Source organism: Pseudochaenichthys georgianus, chromosome 13 (genome assembly GCF_902827115.2).
Source record: "Pseudochaenichthys georgianus chromosome 13, fPseGeo1.2, whole genome shotgun sequence".
NCBI classification, from domain to species: domain Eukaryota; kingdom Metazoa; phylum Chordata; class Actinopteri; order Perciformes; family Channichthyidae; genus Pseudochaenichthys; species Pseudochaenichthys georgianus.
Window position 1 is genome coordinate 21,659,454 of NC_047515.1, and position 16,076 is coordinate 21,675,529.

General features: G+C 40.8%; 1 protein-coding gene and 1 pseudogene across 1 annotated transcript; both read left to right on the forward strand.

Annotated features, from left to right (window-relative positions):
- The first annotated feature begins 1,138 nt into the window (after positions 1–1,138).
- LOC117456998 (extracellular calcium-sensing receptor-like) lies at positions 1,139–5,271 on the forward strand. Its single transcript, XM_071205159.1, has 10 exons — positions 1,139–1,395; positions 1,643–1,884; positions 2,031–2,122; positions 2,414–2,593; positions 2,715–2,903; positions 3,000–3,494; positions 3,856–3,979; positions 4,071–4,264; positions 4,479–4,760; positions 4,849–5,271. The coding sequence occupies exons 1-10, from the start codon at positions 1,139–1,141 to the stop codon at positions 5,269–5,271; spliced, it is 2,478 nt and encodes an 825-aa protein (XP_071061260.1).
- Positions 5,272–11,349: 6,078 nt separating this feature from the next.
- LOC117457636 (extracellular calcium-sensing receptor-like) lies at positions 11,350–15,129 on the forward strand (annotated as a pseudogene).
- Positions 15,130–16,076: the final 947 nt, after the last annotated feature.

Genomic DNA, 16,076 nt, shown 5'->3' on the forward strand with positions numbered 1-16,076 from the left:
CATAGCTTCTTTCTTCCCCTCTTTGCCTCCTCTCTGCCAGTGTGTAGAGGGATGTAAGTGCTTGTAAAATGAAGAAGAAAAATCAAAATTAGCATTTGTACACCTGTAGCTTAAACAGTCATCTGAGACAAGATCACCTTGTAGTGTTTCAAACCAGGGCAAAGTCAGCCTTGCTTCCCCAACCCATTTCCCTTTAGGCCTACCATTGTTTTTCTGTTTAGTCCTTTACTGATACATGCCATTCTTGGTGCTATGGCCTATTGGTGACATTTAGCAAAAAATAATTGGACTAAGTTACATAGATGTAGCAGGTTCCCTTAATTTCCAGCTACACTGAAACGTCATAATGGTGATGACTGGCCTGTTTCTATCCTGTATAAGTTGCTATCTGCTATGTGTTGGCCATATGAACGCAAGATGCTCCGACAGGCCTATGATGCTTATGGTTACACTCCTGAGATGTTGGGGCTGCTTTGAAATTGGCAGAGTTGTTGTGACATTACTTTTTCTCTTTGGCAATAATAAGTGTATGGGTGCTCTGGAAACTTTTCCAGATATAAACACACACAAATTATCTTAGCAACAAAAACATTTTCCAAAAGGTCATGATGAACTTTAATTGAAAGAACAGAACCAAAGTGTGAGAGGTGTGGCCCTGTGAATTCATGCTCTGAGTGTTGGGAATTAAAATATAACTCTATTGGGATATCTGCGGTCACTGCCCTCCAGGCAAATACTGTACTTTCTGTATCAAACAGCAGTCAGTCATTTTATAATTGTTTTTCTCGCACCTTTGAGAGAAGTTATTCGGTTCAGTGCCATCCTGTTTATATCATGCCACCATGGGCTTTACAGATGTTATAAAAAGACAGACCAAGATCGATGTTGTGCAGAGAAGTAGGGGGAGTTTGTCAAGTACGTATTCAGTGCAAGTGTTATCTCTTGTAATATTCTTTTTGTCATTGACATTTATTTGTATTTACAGGGGAATGTCTCAATGATGCATAAAAGGGATTTAATTATATTTGAATTTCAGGAACTGTTAACTGTTTCTTATGCCTCTTTTTTATGTGTGTTGTGCAAATGAGAATCTATCCAACTGAACACTTGCTGCATCCATGCTGAACACGCTGCATCCATGTCTTGGTTCTCCTGGCTCTTCACTCTGAGGCTGTGCTCAGCCGCATTGCTGCTCCTGGTGGGCAGTCAGCTGGGGCTCAGGCTGGGATTACAGATGGTTCAAACAGCGACTTGTACACAGTGGGGCACACCGAGTGATCAGGGTCTGTTCAAGGATGGAGATGTAGTAATTGGTGGGCTCTTTAGTCTTTTTTACAATCCTGCAGCTAGAGACAACGGCTTCACCGAGCTGCCACACAACAAACCTTGCACTGGGTAAAACTCTGAACTGCTCTATCTACTGTAAACTGTATAATATATATGCATTTGACAAAATAATCATATCAATTCAATAGGCAGTTAACTATTATTGTTGTCTAAACATATATTTTTCTTGATAAAAGGATGTTGTTATAGTTACCTCTTTAATGTTGACAGAAAAGTATCACCTATTCTTAACACAGATTACACATCTTCACAGTCACATTTGAATGATATGTTCTCCTCTATCCCTCTCATGCAGTTTGGAATATCTTCCATTACAGTATATTTATGCTATGGTGTTTGCGCTGGAGGAAATCAATCATAGTAACAGCTTGCTGCCAGGTGTGAAGCTGGGCTACCATATTCGTGATAGCTGTGCCCTACCCTCCTGGGCCATGCAGGCAGCACTGTCTCTGGTTGGAGGAGACAGTGCTACCTGTGATTTAGCAGCTCCGCCAGAGTATTCTTCTGTGTATGGAGAGGGGATCGGAGAAAAAACAGGTACACATTAACATTGTTTGGTACTAATGAAAATCCTACTCTTATAATAATAGGCAAATGAAATGAAACTCTGCAATAATGTGTTCAAAACAGAACCAAGCCCTTAACAAGTTAAGTTATTGTATTATGTCTTATAATGTCATCAGGTGATCAGCCTGTTCCTTTGATCATTGGTGGTTCTTCGTCTATAACAGCCATGATACTCTCAAGAATCCTGGCGCCACTCTCCATACCTTTAGTAGGTACCATATACATCTGCTTAGTTTAACCACAATTTAAACATTCTGATTTTAAAATGCAATTTGTTGTCTTAATGTTAAATTGTAACTTTCACAAACACTGTGGTTAAACATTTACCACATTTAACAGGAAAGTTTTTAAAGTTTTCTCATATTTCTTTTGCTGCCCTCACAACATACACAGTCTTCTTAAGAAACACATTCTCTCTGTGAAAATTATAAACTAGTGTGTGATTTTAGAACATCTATTTATGTATATATTTTTTTTTCTTTTTTATCTTTTACTGTAGATGAGCTACACAGCCAGCTGCCCCTGTCTAAGTGACAGGCTCCAGTATCCTAACTTCTTCAGGACAATGCCCAGTGATATTTACCAAGCCCTGGCTATTGCCCAAATTGCAATACGCCTAAATTGGACCTGGATTGGAGCAGTGATAGCAAACAACGATTATGGCCATGTGGCAATAAAGGTTATTCATTTTGTCCTATTATAAATGTTATGGCATCTGTATAAGACATCTGCCTAAATACAATATTTGAAACCTTTTCATTCACCTAATGTTTTTTGCTCCTTTCGACTGTATATGGCAGGTATTTCAGGAGGAGACACAGGGGGCAGGGGTGTGCCTGGCATTCATAGAGACTCTGCAAAGGGAAAACATTGTGATGGATGCTAGACGAGCAGCCCTCACAATTCAGGCCTCAACTGCAAAAGTGATTCTGATATTTACCTGGTACACAGATGTGAGGGAACTGTTTCTGCAACTCGCCAACATAAATGTGAGCAATTGAAACTACATTGTGAACTGAATCTGTAAATAATTATAGCTAATCTTATTTGAGGAACATTATACCTTTTTGTGTTGCTTTCACTAGGTGACTGATAAACAGTTTCTGGCCAGTGAGGCTTGGAGCACCAGTAGTAATCTGCTTCAAGATCCTATCACTTCTAAAGTGGCTAGTGGTGTTCTTGGTGTGGCAATTCGAAGTTCAGCAATACCTGGATTTGAACATTTTCTAAGAAGTTTGAATCCCTCTTTACGACCTGATGATAAGTTCTTATGGGAATTCTGGGAAATGGTGTTTGGTTGTAGTCCTGGGGCCTCACCACTCTCTACGAATTCACCGTCTCCCACAGACCGGTTGTCTCAGAAAGCTTCACTTCCACCGTGCAGCGGCAGAGAGTCCCTGGAGGAAGTGCAGAATCTCTTCACTGACACCTCTCAACTAAGAGTGACATATAATGTTTATCTTGCTGTTTATGCTTCAGCCCACGCCCTCCACAGCCTTCTGTCCTGCCCTAACAGAGACAGCTCACCTGGAAACATCAGCTCCACCTGCTCCTCTCCAAAACAGATCAAACCCATAGAGGTAAACACAACTATGTCCATTTCAAAACACATTTTAATTGAGGACATTAAGAGTAAAAGTGTTTTTTTATGTGACAAATGCAGCTGTGTAATTTACCTTTAGGTTTAGAAATATTTACTACAATTGTGTTGCTTTCAGGTGTTGCACCACTTGAACAACTTGAATTTTCAAACAAAGTAGTTTTGATTGGACGTGTGGACGGGTTTGACATCAACCTTGACCCGTCAGCTATTCAGTGGAACACAGGATCCAATCAGGTGAAAGGAACAGGGAAATTGATCAAGGCTAAAATGTCTTTCCAGTTCAAATGTTTAGAAGAATATATTTTGTACTAAAGAATACGGTTTTACTTGTTGTTTAGGTGCCTGTTTCAGTGTGCAGTGAGAGCTGTTCCCCAGGTTTCCGAAAGGCCAACAGGAAGGGAGAACCTCTCTGCTGCTTTGACTGTATCCCTTGTGCTGAAGGAGAGATAAGCAATCACACTGGTAAAAAGAAATAACCACATAAAATATTCTTTACTTTGTAATATGATTTCAGGTCATCCTCAGTGTTCCTATGTTTCCTACTCCTCCCCAGGTTCCCTTATCTGTGAGCGTTGTCCATCTGAGTTTTGGTCTAATGCTAAACGAACTGCCTGCGTACCTCGCCAGATGGACTTCCTTTCCTTTAATGAAACATTGGGCTTTATCCTGGCCACAGTAGCTGTGTCTGGTTTTTCTGTGACAACAGCTGTGTTTGTAGTTTTTATTTACTACCGTCAAACACCTATGGTAAGACACCAGACTAAAGCGACAGAGAAACAGTACATTTTGTAAAACTCATTTGTAATTTGCAGTTGTAGGACAGCATATTCACTCTGAAATAATATAATGCTGCATTCCTTGATGTGAAAATATATGTTTAAAATACTTTAAATGAATCTGTTCTGTGCTGTTAATGTTCTAGCCTTTTTATTACCAATTCAATACCAATTCCTATTTGCAGGTGCGAGCCAACAATTCAGAACTGAGCTTCCTGCTTCTCCTGTCGCTGAAGCTCTGCTTCCTGTGCTCTCTGGTGTTCATTGATCGTCCATCAGTGTGGACTTGTCGGTTCCAGCAGGCAGCATTTGGGATCAGCTTTGTACTTTGTGTCTCCTGCCTTAAAGTCAAGACCATAGTAGTTCTTGCAGCTTTCCGCTCAGCTCGGCCTGGTGCTGGATCCTTAATGAAGTGGTTTGGCCCAGGCCAACAGAGAGGAAGTGTCTGCCTATTTTCCTGTATCCAGGTCAGATTTGCAAAGCATCTATTTAATAACACGATGAAAAAATGTACTTGCCGTACCCTAACATTGTGCAATGTTTTTTTTCATTAAGGTTTTCATCTGTATTGTTTGGCTGTCCCTCAGCCCCCCTGTGCCTCAAGCTGACTTGACTATTCCAGGGTTAAAGGTCACCCTTGAGTGTGCCATGTCCTCAGTGGTGGGCTTCTCTCTGGTTTTGAGCTACATTGGTCTGTTGGCTTGCACCTGCCTCCTCTTGGCCTTTCTTGCTCGGAAACTCCCTGACAACTTTAATGAGGCCAAACTTATCACCTTCAGCATGCTGATTTTCTGTGCGGTCTGGATAGCTTTTGTCCCTGCGTACATTAGCTCTCCCGGGAAATACACTGTTGCTGTGGAGATTTTTGCAATCCTTGCATCTAGTTTTGGCTTGCTGCTCTGCATTTTTGCCCCCAAATGTTTTGTCATTCTTTTGAGGCCTGAGAAAAACACAAAAAAATACCTGATGGCTAGATAATGCATCTATGAAAAATATGGTACAGGATATAAATCCTCTAAACCAGACACTGAAACTAGAACAAGAAGATAAGTCATAATATCACAGTATACATGTTTAAGATAAGAATATCTCATAGATTACATGGATACACTTACAATGTAAACTTTTGATTAACCAATATGACCAATATTCCAGCCATTGTTAGGTTATATTAGATTTCTTTCAATTTGCATGCATTCATTATATTCATTCAGTGTTGTATTATGGAAATAAAAAAGTGACCTTACTAAAAGTGTTTTCTGTGATTTATTCTCTGTTAAAGACTGAAAGTCAGAAATGGCAGTGTAATGATGTACATTCAAGGTGTTTAACAACTAAAACATTCCATATCTGTACCTGATATCAACATACATGTTTGGATACTGCAATTATTAAGGGGCAGTAAAATGTGCTTTATTAAATTGACCATGAGAGCTCGATGACTGCATCAAAAGATAACATGAAGTACAGTACTACATGTTGTTCGGGAATAATTCTCCTAGTTATCGAACCTTTTGCCCTTTGACGTTTATGACCAACCATGACGTCTGTTATCTCCCCTGTTAAGCCTCGAGCCTGTTTTCCAGGTCTCAGGCTCGAAAATGACATTCCCAGAACAAATGACCATAACTACACTTCTAAAAGGGGAAAATTAATAATCTTTTTTCTCAAAGCAATGATAAACCTGTGAGTTGGATGTAGAAGAGTCAGAATAAATATAGATTTTGTTTTATTTTAAAGTAAATTCAGTTTGAACATAGTAAAAAATGTAAATGATTGTGCCTGTCCAAAAAAAACACATTACTGAAAACCACCCTTGAATGAAGGAATGGTAGACTAAAAGCTTTAGGAATCCAAACTATAACTATATAAGTACCCTGTATCAAAATTGATGCAAAACAAGTAAAATTGGACCTTTTTAGAGAGATTTAGCAAAACATTTCATTTGGTTGGATTTGACTTATATCTCTGGCCCCCCTTGGTCGATTTTGATGATTGACATCTCTCTGACCGTCAGAGCCAATGGAATCGAGAGAAAGTTCCACATACACACACACAGGTTACCAAATAAGGAGTGAGAGTGATGCGTAGCAAAAACCGGAAGCTGCGCTAACCTCTGGTGGCTACAATTTTTTCAAAGTGACAGACACATTGGATTAACCTATGGATTAATCTTCAGCCGCGTTTTTTCTCGTTTTAATGCCATTGAACACAACATTTGATCAGAATAACAGCTAAAGGTGAGCATATCTCCGTGTTTTGCTACCTAAAGCAACGTCGTGTGTTGTCTGTATTTGCTTCCCCTGTCGCGAGTTCTAATCACTCAGTGATGGTACTTATATTCATAGGCGGCGCGTGAGGCTCAGGTTTGGGAAGGCTAAATCACTTTTTTTTACCTGACGCTGCCCGCCTCTGGCGTCTAAGAGATCAACTCAGTGAAAGCACCACCTGCTGATCAGAGTTCAGTGTGCGGAGTTTAAATCTATCAAGTCATATTACAGGATAAAGGAAATACTGTTTAAACTGCCGTATGCAGAGAAGACGCCGACGTGTGAAGATTATATCACCTGATATATAAGAAGTGTGTTACATTTGAATGGCAGAAAGTCTTGTTGCAGTTTCCAGATATCAAGAAGGGCCCATGAGTCTCTTTGTTAATCATCAATGGTTTTTGCAATTAACAGGGGAACTCCAAGACAGATCTTCCTCAGATATAATCCAGTTAAAGTCTTGTTAAGTTAATGATTCATTTCCTGCAAGGCTCAGAAAGAGGCCTGGAGACAATAGTCGGCCTGGATTATCAATAAATGTATTCATTCCAAGTAAGCTGACTTTGGGGTGGAATAAAGCTCAGAGGAAAGCCTTAGGGTATGGGAACAGTTAACCTTTGTTAATTAAATAATTCACATAGCTTTCAGAGGGGAAAAACATGTGACATTTGTGAGGGGCTGCATTATGAAATGAGTGTGCGTGACACATGCTAAGGGAAATGAGTGTGTGCTACTATTTCACTGCTTGAGAGCAGAGGTAATGTTTTCCTCGTTATTATTGATATTAAAGTAACTTACTTGTATTGGTCAACTATAAACAACTATATCTTAGACATATCTTTAAAATGCCAAGGGTGTGTGGAGCTGTGTGTATTGAACTGATGGGGGAGGGGGCCGGAGAGAGGGAAATCTATGCAGAAAATGTGTGTGTGTCCAAACTGCAAGAATGTGAGACAGCGAACACCAGATGTGTTTGTTTTGCCCTCAAACTGAAGAGACACTTTCTCCTGGCTGGCTCGCGCTGATTCGCTGCGACAGGCTGTCGTTTTTATATCGCCCAATAGATGACCACTCTGGGAGGAGCATCCACAAAACTCCTCCTGTTGTCCTTACATATCTTCTGTTGTGTGTTTTGTTCAGTCTTTTTACCTCCTGCCGTCAAGATGATGGGATCTCCCGGCAAGCGGACCAGAGCAAGGGGCGTCCCCTTTGAAGTGTATTGTATTGTTGTTTATCATTAAAACAGATTATTGTTTAACCCTTATTCTGGTGCTCCGAATTACTTCCTTTATAACTCTGACCCAGCTCAACAAACGACAGGCGGAGCCGAGGTGGGTTTCCGATCACTCCTTGCTCCAACAAATGGTGACCTTGACGTATGTGTGTGGGGTTTTCAGAGGAGGGAACACCAGCGACCGCGAGGGCCCTGACAACGAAAGAGGTAAAACAGATGCCTGTTTTCTATCAAAGATCTGTGATTGGCGGAACTAAACTAAATTTAAAGTTGTCAAAGACATTCACAGTGTTTTAGTTTGACGTTAAACAATACAATACATATGTTAGATAAGTAGGAAAGTTATATAATACAAATAAAGCAACGAGGTGTGTAAGAGGACGGTGAAAGGCCCCGTAGATTTTTCAGAATCATACGGATAACTTGTTAGCTAAAAGTGAAGCAGCGAAGTATTTCAGCGTAGGGTATGGAGTCTCTAACTGCTGGAAGGGTATAACAGTCCCTGTGCCTAGTGGAGGTAACGAGTCTCCACAGGGTATACTTCTTGGGGAAGTCAAGTAGAGTATTGAGTCTCTATCCATGACTAATCAGAATAACAAATCCAAGGCTCGTAGGAGCTGGAGGTGAGTTATATGTAAAAAAAAAAATTCCAAGAGGAGAACGCGACCTTCAAAAGAAAACTTTTCCGTGATGATTTCTTTAGGTTTTAGCTTTAGTAATGACGATTTCATTTTGTGAGGAAACTTTTCCACCAATAATTCCTTTAAGTGTTCACTAAAAAGTGATAATATTAATAATTATAATAGAAAGTAGACATAGGCCTACACTTGAGCCAAATGTAATTACTGTGATCTGATTAGTGTGCTCTGCAGGTTTACTATTGTTCTAAGTGATAGTGGGATTTAGAATATTGGAGAAAATATGGAGATGTTCTTTCGTAGTGTGTGAAATATGTGATGCTTGAAACATGTAGGTATTTCAATTTATAGGAGAAAATGGTTTCCTGAAAAAGTTATGTTGGGTAAATATGTAGCAATGGATGAGGCAATTTTTAGAGGGAGTTTTCGTAATATCATTAGTAGACATTGATTTTGGCATTTAACAACCAAGACAGATAGTATGATTAGAAAAAGACAGGGTGGAAAGAGTTGGATTTATTTAACCTCAGTGTGTTAGAATTTCTATAGGTAATGCGTCCCGAGACCTGGACTCTCTCTCTCTACCTGTCAGACGGCTAAGACCCCGATCCGCCTGAGCAAACAAAGACCTATCCCCAGCAGGAGACTGCTCCTTCTCAATAGACCAGACAGAGAACCAGAGCTGAACCAACAACAATAAGAACTGCATCCAGAACAATCTCCACCTGTGGCAGCCAGAACCAAAGCTCCATAAGGCAGCAAAGACACTGTACAGGAGGAGATGAAATGCAAAGCAGTACAAGAACAGTGGCATGATGGGGGCTGCAGATGTAACTGGGCAGATGGCTGCCTCAAAGAGTTACAGCGAATGGATTCAAGAGCTGATGGACAAAGGGGGAGGAGTCAGAATCAGAGGAGTTGGGCAAGCAGAATGTGAGGAGGCCAGGGTCACGGCTCGAGATAAACCAGAGGAGAGGGGAAGGGAATCAATCGGAATGAGTGAGTTTGCACATAAACACACTTATTCAAATAAAAAGAACCACATTTAAAGAAATTGAATTGACTTGATAAATAAGTGAAGATAAAAAGTTGTATTACCCATGAATTAATCAATTGGTTAATTAAAAATAGCAGTAAAGAGGAAACTATTAAAGTAAAATGAGAATCATCCTAAAACACACTAAGGGATAAAGGGGGAAACATGACAGAGTAGAACCATATTCTTCAATCTTTACATCATGTTAACAAATTATTCTTTAAGAGATTTTTAATCATGTGTGAATAAAGTAGTGATCTAATTTGTTACAATATTGATCACCATTAAAGGGATAGGTTTAGGAACCACTCTATAAGACAAATCTGTATTCGTATGGTATTTAAAGGGAGAGCTAGTGCCAAGCCAAATATAGTATTCCAATCTAAAGTATTGATTTCACCATTGTAGCATAGTTATTACCATAGGAGGGCTTTGAGATGGAGGTATGAAATGACTTCTGTTTTTAAATCCTTGATAAAGGAGGGAGTGATGGAGCATGTTCGGACACCCAAGGTTCCACACACTGCTAAAGAGGTTAACATTGTCCTTTAGGTGGACCAGAATTATAATGAGCTATGAAATGCATATGATGTTTTGACTCAAGAAAATAATTATATGCACAAGTTTCTGAAATAGATCTATTGGACATTTTAATATAGATTAGGTGTGAATAAACTGCAGTAGTAGTACGATAAGGAAGTGAAATTTTTGGCTAACACATTTCAGGGAATGTGGGAAACAGCTGTCCCAATGAAAAGTTAGAGATGTCTGGACAATTGTAGTTGTAATTGTGAATTAATAAATGATGGCGCTCCATATATGACAGATTTTTGTAGACAAAGGACACTGGCCTATGCTGACATATCAAAGTCTCTGCAGAGCACGACACGTGGCCAAAAAGACTTAGACCAAATGACCTTTGACCCTGACCGACAGTGTTACTTGAGAAAGGCACTGTTAATGACTTACTCTGGGGTGAACCTGACCAAACTTGACTTTACAACCTGACAGTGTGAGTGTGAATGTATGTCTGCATGTGATCAGTGCAACTGCATGATTTAAAACAATGACTAATCAAGCATGTTTTTGGACTAACACATTATTCTGGGGCTCTGTGGGAAATGAGAGGTTTCCTAAAATTCCACAAAATTGGAAAACCGCACTTGTGACCCGTTTCTAATCTACTTGATGATATTTCACTCCCACAGGAGGTGGAGGTTTGCAGAATGTGAAGCTCAAACTAAAAAATGAAGATTCTGTTTCTTTTAGGACTGAAAGATGGAGAGAAACACTCCATTTCACTGGAGTGTTTACTGTGGAAAATAATGGATGTACATTTGTGAATAATGTTTGGTATTTTCTTATAATCAATTATTACCTGAAGGTTTTCTTCCCATACAGGATTTTGTTACACATGATTTCATGTGTAAAAAGGGGGAGTGTAATTCACAATCTACATTTTTCATTTAGGGACTGAAAGAAACCTGCCGCCCCAACTCGGATGTTCAATCTGACCATTGATTGACAGTTTTAGAATTAACCTGCTCCATGTCTATAAGATACTGTTTGATGAATGTTTACATGTTTCTAAATATTGTTTGAATTGATATAACGAGGATGCAGACTCAGTGATCAAGTTCTCACGCATTACATTCCACTACATGCGTTTCCTAGGAAAGTGAGGTCAGACAAGGGCAGCCATTTCAAGAACCATTGTCACGGTCCAAACTGTGTTCCTGTTTGTTCCCCTGTGTGTGGAGAGGGTGTGGTTTCCCTTGGAGGCAGCAGCCTGATTGCTCTCACCTGGCCGTCCGACTCAGCTGTCCCTCATCATCTAATCAGGACACAGCTTATCTACTCCAGTTTCCCTGCAATTCACCGCCAGATTGTTTTCTACACCAGTGGTATTACATCCTCCTGGCTGCCCATTCAGTTATCCTGTCTGTGTGTAATTCCGTACTTTTTGTAACTAGTTTCTCTTGTGTTTTCAGTGCAATCCCTCGGCCATCATCCACCAGAGCTTCCAGCCAACCTGTCTGCTTCTTCCTGCATCATACCTGCCTGCCTTGTAATCAGTCCAGCCTCTCACTGCCTACCTCCACTCCGGACCTCCATAATCACCAAACCTGCCTGAGTCTCCGAAGCAATAAACTATTTAAACATCTTCAGTCATTGCCTGCGCCTGGGTCCTGTTTAAAACATAATCCTAACAGAACAATCTGGCCACCATGGACCCAGCAGGCCCGGACCCAATTCGTGAGGCTCTCTCCAACCAAGGAGTCCTCGTGGGCCGGCATGACCAGATGCTCAGAGAGGTTATGGATAACCTCGCATCACTAGCCGCCAACGTAGCACAGATGGGACATCACCTCAACCTGGTTTCAACTCATCTTGCTCCGCCTGCTCCTGAGGATCCAGCTCCCCCACAAGCGTTAGCACCGGTTCCAGCCCAGCCCGCTCTCCCTTCAGGTGAGCCAAACATTCCCACTTCAGAGCGGTACGCAGGTGCCTTAGGGACATGTAAATCTTTCTTAATGCAGTGTTCTCTTGTGTTTGAGCAGCAGCCGTCTACTTATGCTAATGACAGAGCTACAATTTGTTATATGATGTTTACTTACAGGTAGCGCCCTAGCCTGGGCATCAGCTGTATGGGAGAGTCAGTCCAACCTTTGTTATTCTTATCCAGAGTTTACAGAAGAAATTAAGAAAGTTTTCCACCACCCGTCAGCGGTAGGGACGCTACTAAACGCCTCCTCTCACTGCGACAGGGCTCCCATAGTGTAGCCGAATACTCAGTGGAATTTAGGACCTTAGCTGCAGAGGCGGGGTGGAATGACACAGCGCTTCAAGGGTTTTTTCAAACCGGGCTAACTGATTCTGTTAAAGATGAGTTAGCAGTGAGGGACGAATCAGCTAACTTGGATGAGTTGGTCTCCCTAGCCATAAGACTGGATAACCGCCTTAGGGAGTGCCGTAGGGAAAGAGCCAGTCGATCTCCTGGGTCACTCCCCTCTCGCCCTGTCTCGTCTCCTCTCGCAAGATTCAGGTCGGAGACTTTACGAAGTCCTGGTGCTCCATCTGAAGTCTTATCTCCTCTCCTGTCTTCAGAGGAACCGATGCAGCTAGGCAGAGCCCGACTCACTCCTCAAGAACGTCTCCGGAGAATAAGAGAAGGACTTTGTGTCTACTGTGTTCACTCCGGTCATCTCGTGGACACATGCCCCCAGCGTCCAAAAGAGGGTGCTCGCCAGTAAAGGTGGGGATACTGGTGAGCAAGGCTGTTTCTTCCTCAACCCCCCAGACCCGCAAGCCACTTGAAGCCACACTGCTGTTAAATCAACAGTCTCTCTCTCTGCCTGCCCTAGTGGACTCTGGGGCTGATGAGAGTTTACTATCACGGTCCAAACTGTGTTCCTGTTTGTTCCCCTGTGTGTGGAGAGGGTGTGGTTTCCCTTGCAGGCAGCAGCCTGATTGCTCTGTCATTGTTATGACAGTGGTCACAATCACAGGCAGTGCCTCTGTCTTCATATTTGTCTCCACTGAAGAAATTGAACAATCGGTTAAATGTTTCTACTTCATCTCTTTCTAACAAGTCCCTTTATGAAAGCTTCACTTCACTGACACCTCCCAGCTAAGGGTGGCATATAATGTTTATCTTGCCGTTTATGCTGCAGCCCACGCCCTCCACAGCCTTCTGTCCTGCCCCAACAGAGACAGTTCATCTGGAAGGAACTCCAGCTGCTCTTCTTCAAAACAGATCAAACCCTTTGAGGTAAACACAATTATACCCAAGTCCTCTTATCTGGCATAGCTCTTGAAAACAAAGTGAATATTATCAATACATGTTTTAATTAATCATTTTAAATGTCAACAGTGTCTTAAGCATTTTATAATTTCAGCTGTTGCAGAGTTTGAACAAAGTAAACGTCACCACACCACAAGGGGAAATGTTTTATTTCGAAGGTGCTGACATCCCAGCAAAGTACGACCTTGTTAACTGGCAGAACACCCCTGAGGGGTCACTCAAACTTGTTTTGATTGGTCGTGTTGACGGGTTTGACATCAACCTTAATGAGTCAGCAATTGAGTGGAACTCAGGATCGAATCAGGTAGTTAGATCAACAAGTTTTCTCATGGCTACTAACATAGCATAACACCTGGTCGAATGTACTTATTGTAAGTCGCTTTGGATAAAAGCGTCAGCTAAATGCAATGTAATGTAATATTTGCTATTGAAATGAATGCCAGCGTTGATTTACAAGACGGCATTGAAAAACATTATTGTGCTTGTTGTTTAGGTGCCTGTGTCAGTGTGCAGTGAGAGCTGTCCACCAGGCACCAGAAAGGCAAACAGGAAAGGAAAACCTCTCTGCTGCTTTGACTGTATCCCATGTGCTGAAGGAGAGATAAGCAATGAAACTGGTGAGGGAATAACCACAAAAGACAACTTTAATTTCCCTTTTTGTGTTTTACTTTCCTTCCCTCTTTCCTTTTTCCTCTCCCAGGTTCCCTTCTTTGTGAGCGTTGTCCATCTGAGTTTTGGTCCAATGTAGAACAAACTGCCTGCATCCCTCGACAGCTGGACTTCCTTTCCTTTAATGAAACCTTAGGAATTACTCTGACTACAGCAGCTGTGTCTGGTGCAGCGGTGACAACAGCCGTGTTTGTTCTTTTTCTTTATTACCGTCAGACACCAGTGGTAAGAACCCAGAATAATAAAACAAAGATTGTTGTATTCATTTGAAATTCTTTCACATTTTTGTGTATAAAACATTAATGTATAAATCACCACCTCTTTGTCTGTAAATCTGATTCACCTCAAGGTGCGAGCCAACAATTCAGAGCTGAGCTTCCTGCTTCTCCTGTCACTGAAGCTCTGCTTCCTGTGCTCTCTGGTGTTCATTGGTCGTCCATCAGTGTGGACTTGTCGGTTCCAGCAGGCAGCATTTGGGATCAGCTTTGTACTTTGTGTCTCCTGCCTGCTGGTCAAAACTCTCGTAGTTCTTGCTGTTTTCCGCTCAGCTCGCCCTGGTGCTGGAGCCTTGATGAAGTTGTTTGGTCCAGGCCAACAGAGAGGAAGCGTCTGCCTATTTACATCCATACAGGTGCGAATATTTTTGTATTCATATAATTATAAGCTTTCTAAACGTGTTGTAAAAAAATAACACTCTTTTGTTTTTTCCATATAGATTATAATCTGTGCTACTTGGCTGTGCCTCAGCGTGACCTTGGTTTCCAAGGGTCAAAGGTCACCCTTGAGTGTGCCATGTCCTCAGTGGTGGGCTTCTCTCTGGTTTTGAGCTACATTGGTCTGCTGGCTTGCACCTGCCTCCTCTTGGCCTTTTTTACTCGTAAACTCCCTGACAACTTCAATGAAGCCAAACTGATCACCTTCAGCATGCTGATTTTCTGTGCGGTCTGGATAGCTTTTGTCCCTGCGTACATTAGCTCTCCTGGAAAGTATGTTGTCGCTGTTGAGATTTTTGCAATCCTGGCTTCTAGCTATGGTTTGCTGCTCTGCATTTTTGCCCCAAAATGTTTCATAATTATTTTAAAGCCTGAGAGAAACACCTGATGGCAAGGTAGTTCGTCTGATGTCAATGTGAACTTATAACTCTTTTTTAAACATGTGGAGAAAATGGCCTACCAACTTTCCACAGCCTGGTGTCATGCAATTGTTCATGTGTAAGTGTGTAAATTCTTTAATATAATTAAAACTTAAAAAAATGTGTTTTCTCCTTTCAGCCACACATAATTATGGCTCAGATTGTGTGTGTGTGTATATATATATATATATATATTTTTTCTGTTCTTAGATGTCAACACATTTTAAGCTTACTAAGATGTTAGTTATTTGTATGGCATTTAACTGTCAACTCTTTGTTGCTTTCTCAAAAAATCGAAATATTTTGATGAAACTTACACCAAATGAAAATATATTTAATATAAATTTATTTACAATTAATATACACACATTTAAAGTAATACATTTCATTAAATAAATGTATTACTTTGATAGTGGGCCAATGTCTCGTGGTCTGGCTTTGCATAGTTAAATCAATATAACTAACGATTAGAAAAATGTGGCCTGCCCTAAGTGTTTTTCTGTTGCATAATATCAATTCTAAAGTGTTTTTACTTACTTAATGTGGCTTCAGAATGCTTCATCAAAGGTTGATTACACATATTAATATCGGCTATCCATTAATCTAACCACAGTTTAAACACTAATCACTTTAAAGAAGGAATGACATAAAGTTATGTTAACAAAATATACATAATTGTTCCACTGCATGTACCAAGTGCCAACCACTAGATGGAAGTATAACTCCATGTCCTGATACCTCATCTCTGCATTTCTTCGTTATGGACATTTCGTTGACATCACATTGGCTTGTACAGCTGTGCCACATATGTCTCATTCTCTACAGCTACTAAGAGTATTTGCCCTTAAAATAATAATATAGAGTAGCTGTGAGCCCATGTGCTTAAACTAAACAAATAATGTGTCCACTATATTCACAAAGAATAACAAAAGGAGAAAGTGATTAGGACTTTTAGAGCAGGTTGATTAAAGCACTTTGCAGAAACCAACTTGTTATATT